The 5,900-nt window shown below is 40.3% G+C and overlaps 1 protein-coding gene across 1 annotated transcript in view; it reads left to right on the forward strand.

Moving 5' to 3' along the window:
• GXYLT1 (glucoside xylosyltransferase 1) overlaps window positions 1-5,194 on the forward strand; it is a 49,131-nt gene extending 43,937 nt beyond the window's left edge. The window contains exon 7 of the mRNA XM_013006934.2: window positions 930-5,194. Coding sequence (XP_012862388.1) covers window positions 930-1,091 — 162 coding nt within the window. The 3' untranslated portion in view covers window positions 1,092-5,194. The remainder of the gene's footprint in view (window positions 1-929) is intronic.
• The last annotated feature ends 706 nt before the right edge of the window (window positions 5,195-5,900 follow it).

The following is a 5,900-nucleotide window of genomic DNA, read 5'->3' on the forward strand; positions in this document are numbered from 1 at the left end:
AAATGTTTTGAGAATGATGAGGGCAATGAATGTACAAATGCTCTTTACACAAATGATGTGTGTATAGATTGTGATAAAAGAGTTGTATGAGCCCCTAATAAAATGATTAAAAAAAAAAAAAAGATCAGCAGTTCAAAGCCACCACTTGCTGCGTGGGAGAAAGAGGAGGCTTTCTACTCCCGTAAAGATTTGCAGTCTTAGAAACTCACAAGGGCAGTTTTACCTTGTTCTGTAGGGTCGCTATCTAGTCAATGGTTTTTGGTTGTTTAACAGTGTCTTCCTGGAATAGTTTTTTTTAATTTAGTTCAAGATTTAAAGTTTATTTGTGAGCATTCGTTTTTGGGGTTCCTGGGCTCAGGGAATCCAGTACATCTTTCCATATGAGGTGGAAATTCTATTCCATCTTTTTCCTCCACCTGTTCAGGATTCACCTCCTGGGTCTTTGAGTAAAATGGGCAGCAGTGATAGACACCATCATTTTCTCCTGTTGTCATGGTAATGAAGGAACTAGTTTACCGAGGGGAAAAAATCTTCAGTCCATTCCCTTTTTCTCGTTCTGGTTCCCCTGCTGCTATTCTAAACAAATAGAGACCAATTGGCGTTTCTGGGTTTTCTTTTTAAAACCCAACTGGCTTTCATCACTTTATTCAGAACTTTTGGTTGACTTCTCCCACCAGTGTCTTTGAAGGCTCCTTCCCTGGGCCTGGAAAGCCCTCTCACCCTGTACTTCTTTTCTGAGAAACATCCTTTATTCTCCCAGGGATATCATGGCGTTTTCTCCCTTCTGTATTGTGAAACCATAGTTCAGCTTAATTCAGTAAAAATGTTTGGCATGTTCATTTTGTGGTGATAGTATTAACCGAGAGAGTTTTGAATATTTTTGAATGAAATTTTTATGTCTCTTAGTCTTTATTTTTCTCTTTCTCTAGTGCTCTTTTGAAGATGACAAGGTTCATTCCTTACTGAATCCTTTAGAACTGGAGCTGCAAAAAACAGTGCATACATACTGTGGAAAACTGTACAAAATAATTCTCAAACAACTGGCCAAAAGCATACGAGACCTTTATGATCGACCACCCAAAGGAATGTGACTATTGGTGACTGCCGAGTCAACGGAATTTCAAAGCAAGCAAAATATACTGTCAGAGAATACGTGTGAAGAGGATGTAGTCTTGGACAAAGTATTCAGGAAAGAATTATCCATTTTGAGAGTAACCCCCCCCCCCCCAATGGGGTTAAATGCAATGAAGAATAAGTTAAACTCTTGGACCCCAATTAGAAGACATTGTGATCTCTGGTGTTTGTAGTGTTACTTGGTATCATTCCAGTATTGCTGAAACTATTATTGCGTAGTTAACGTATAGACATCCGTCGACTATTCTCAAGTGAGTCAGAGCTGTAGGGGTGTATGGATGGAGGACATGCACCGCTTACACAGTGAAAACACTCAGCCTGCAAGGATAGCAGTAATTCCATGTCAGCACTAACCTCACTTTAAATGTGTGAGAACAGACTTGTTTACAGGAACAGAAAAAGTTCTGTTTCTAAGGAAATGTGATGTAACCAACGTAACCGTTGACAATCTGTGTGTGCCTTGATTCATTTCATCTCTGTTTTCAGGTGTTTGTGACAATCGCGTTTGGACCATTGTAGGTTAGAAGTTAGCTGCGTGTTTCGGACAGCTGTTGTGAAGAGGATGAGTGAACAGTGAAACTTAGCGCGTTTTGTCACTGGGGTTTTGTGTGTACATGTATTTGTGAAACGTCATGTTTTATTTTCATTTTGTGTGTGCTCAACTGTCTTACCCAAACAGATCTAAGATTGTTAGACGTCTTTGGTGAGAATTTATTATTATGTTCATTTTAAGTTAAACAGTTCAGCTTTACTGGGCATTCTGGAAGGAGAAAAAATATCAAGTTGATCATGAAACGAGACCCTTGAGAGTTCCAGCTATGATAGTGGAAAATGTAAGGGGCCAAAATGTGTAACCTGTACACGTCCTGTGAACAGTGAATTTAGTTAGAATGGAGCAGAAACAAGTAGTCCACTTAAACTTTTTCATCTACCTCAACATGGTGTTACAAGATACTTTAGAAGAAACAAATGTATAGAGAGCCTTACTATAAGATAAACCACTTGGTGAATAATTTGAATTAATAAGATGACGGCAACACCTGACTTTAAGAAAGGTAGTTTTCATTGCGTGAATGTGCATATCTTCCATTTTTTGGAACATCACTTTAAGACGGTTAATTATCTCAAGGTCTGAAGAACAATAATACCTCTCTTGGCATTCTTGGCCTGCTGACTAAAAGAGCTGTAGATTCTGGGTGCTCAGCAGGCACTGTGCTGGGGGCACAGATCTATTTGCCAAGTGCTATATGGTCGCCTTTGTTCTGTCTCCAATACGTTAAGGTTTAAATAGTGACGGGAAAACGTGAAGGAAAAACACCACGCATGTGAAGACAGGAGTGATGTGCTTTATGAAGAACCACTGTCCTCCTAGAGACAACAAAACCGCAGAAAGAGGAGGAGGGGAGGAGGAAGAATCTGACTGTCAATCGGCCCTCAGCAGGGCTGCCCTCTGAGCACGCGCTCAGCCTGCCGCCGGCAGAATGCCCTGCTGAGTGCAAGAACCTGTTAATCGTGCTGTACATCAGCCTCCTGAGTGAGAAGTGGGCTCCTTGAACTTGTACGTGTGGAAGGACGTACAGGGCATCGTTTCTAGTGGTTCTCCGATGACATCTCTGCCTTGTTAGCTGTGTGACCCACAGGGAGCGTGGTAAGCACAGACTCCTGGGCTCATCCTGTGGAGGCGCGGATAGACTTTCTAGGATAAGCTCTGCAGATCTTTTTCTGAATGAAAAGATGTCAGCATCACACAGAAGCAGAATAGTGTATGATGTTACTTACCACCCGGGTGAAGCAAGTATCTCTGTTTTTCCATGTTGGCTTCATGTATTTCACCCTCCTTTCTCCCCTCTCTGCCCAAAGGGCTTTTCAGAAGCTTGCGATGTCCTGTTTCTCCAGTCCTCTGACCACCACCTTTGAACGGTTTGTGGGTAACCACAATGGCCTCTTGCTTGATAAAAGTAGCAATTGGTTTCTTGTAATACCCAGTAATGCTCACACAAATTTCCCTGGTTTTTGAAATATGCTACTTTCTAGTTGGTCTGTTAGAATTAGGTTCAGAAAGGAAGCCACATAGTGGTCTGTGACTGTTTAACAAGCTCCTCGGATGATTTTGATGTCAGCAAGTTTGGGAACCACCAGAAACTCTTCTGACCATTTGAAGCATAACGTTAGAATACTCTTGGCATAGTTGGTGGCTTCTAAAGTAGGGTTCTGATAGGTTGGTGGGCTGATGCAGAGTGTGCTCAGGGCACTGTCAACACTGGCCCAGCACATGGGTTGTGGTTATTTCCACCGTGACACCCACTGCCTGGTGGATTGTTTGGAAGGCTCCTCCTCTGGCTTATTCAGAACCGACCTGATTGGACATTGTATCACAGATTGAGTTATGGTGAGAATGCTGCTTCAGAGGACTAGTGTCACTTAGATTAGAGACATCATAGAAATTTCATGACAAGACTAACATGAATTTTCTGAATTTACTTTTAGACCAGGTAATTTCCTTGAGCATTCTCAAGAAATACAGTTTTCAGTTAATGAGGTTAAATTAATAGATAGACATCTTACAGAATGTATTACATTGTTTTCCAGTATGAGTGTTCTTTCTATAGAACATTGTGTATCTATGCAGTTTATATGAATGACATTATATATTCTTTGAGTCTGTGTGTTTAGAGAAATTCTGACCTCAGAACTATCTCTGGGCGACAGTATTACCAAAGTGGAATGACTTCTTTTATAAAAAAGTAGCCAAACTTGTATGCAGTAGCCATTTTAAAAGAATTTGAATTTAGGAAATAGACATTGTAATTTACATTTAGAGACAGTGCCCCCTGGGAAGAGTAGTACAGTATGTACAATGTAACCAAGTTCTCTATGGACACTTTGTTAGAGACTAAACACTATTTCTGCTTTTCTCATTGCTCTGTGTTGCCTCCAGTTGGATGTTGCTGGTTTAAGGCGAGGAGACTGTGAATTAGAACTGTGTGGACTACTGGCATATCACATCACCTCCTCTGTGCACTGGGTCTTTAAATGCAATCAGTATGCCGTACCCACGGCCCCGAAGATGAGCGAGAAGCAGCGGGTTTCAGAGTGTTCTGCACAGTGTACTCATGCCCGGCAGTGTGACAAGTGAAGTTCTGTTTCACCCGAGAGAAGCAGCGGGTTTCAGAGTGTTCTGCACAGTGTGCTCGTGCCCCGGCAGTGTGACAAGTGAAGTTCTGTTTCACCCTATTGGCTCCTACTTCCAATCGTTCTGTTGACTTGGGTTGAATGTTTTCTGACACATTTTTTTTTTCTAGTATGAATTTGTTTATATTGGGGAAGGAGGAATTTTTAGGGTGAGACAGAAGCAGATAATGAAAGGATGATCAAAAAAAGTAAAAAGAAGGAAAAGGAAGTGAGAAAGGGAGAGAGGAAAGAGTTGGAATAAGAGTGGGAATGGCAAATGGCAGAGTACGGGAGAAGGTAGAAGGAGTGTGAGGAGATGGAGAAATAGAGGTGGAGAAGGAACTCAAACGATTTCCCAGACGCGCCTGCTGGCACGACAGGTTTGGGAATCCCCTCCCAGCCTTGCATGGCAGCTTCAACATAGAGATCACATTGACTCATCCTCACTCACTAAGGATGCTTTCAGCTGACCCATAATGAATGGGTTCCAGAGAGCCGGGAAGAGCAGAAATGCAGGAAAAGGAAACCACGGGAAGGGTGGTCTCCCACGTCCTTGTCAGAAGTTTGTATTGTAAGCTATTAATACTTCAGTAGTCATCAGAACTTCGAGTTGGTTTTTTTTGTTTAAGAAAAACTACTGGTAAGTTTTCTGAAATAACTTTTTGAGTCCCTTAGAGTAATTTGAGAAGAAAAGTAGGGGTGCAATATGACAAGTGTGGAGCCAGTCTATTTATTACATGTAATTTCAAGTGTCTTAAAACAGGAATTGCCTTACTGCATTTTAATATTTAATAAAATATGTTAAATCATGATTTGTACTATAGCAGTTATCCTTTTCTACATTGCCAAAGCAACTTCTCTTTGTCTATTAAAGTCTGGCTAAACCATGTTCTGATGTGTGTTGTTTCTTAATTCATTGAACATAAACTAGATCTTTAAAGCTAAGTGGTATGTAAACTTAAGACAAGAGTTTTCTTTTGCAAAACTGAAAATGAATACTGATGTTATGCAAATATATATCAATTATAAAATAAGGAGAAAATATAGATTAGAATATTCGGCTATTTAACTTAAAATTGGTTGCAAACCAATGTCAGGCTTACTTTTAAATGGAAATAAATATATTGTCACCTCAACCCTAACAGTGATTTCAAATGATTATTGCTTAGAATATACCATGAACTCCGTTTTCAAACAAGAGTCTTTGGAAAGCTATATGGGCCAAAAGAAATGAAAATTTATACTTACGAACATGGCATGCACCTGTAAATAAGGCGGGCATGTAACACACAAGGTGTGCAAGGAAGGCATTCACATGTATGGGAGTAGTGTAGTTTGTTAAAAACAAACAGTTATTTGTGTAAAAACATGGTGTAGAATTAAAAATACTATTTGAAGGGGGAACTGATCACAGTGATCTATATACATATAACCCCCTTCCAGGGACATGGACAACAGAATAGTGGGTGAAGGGAGATAGCAGTTGGTGTAAGACATGAAAAAGAATTAAGGTTTCGTAAGGAAGGGAGGGGGAAAATAAGCTGATACCAAGGGCTCAAATAGACATTTTTTTTTTTTTTTAGTGTTTTGAAAAT

This window comes from Echinops telfairi, unplaced genomic scaffold (genome assembly GCF_000313985.2).
Source record: "Echinops telfairi isolate 266 unplaced genomic scaffold, ASM31398v2 ScPeMD7_12;HRSCAF=54, whole genome shotgun sequence".
Taxonomy (NCBI): Eukaryota; Metazoa; Chordata; class Mammalia; order Afrosoricida; family Tenrecidae; genus Echinops; species Echinops telfairi.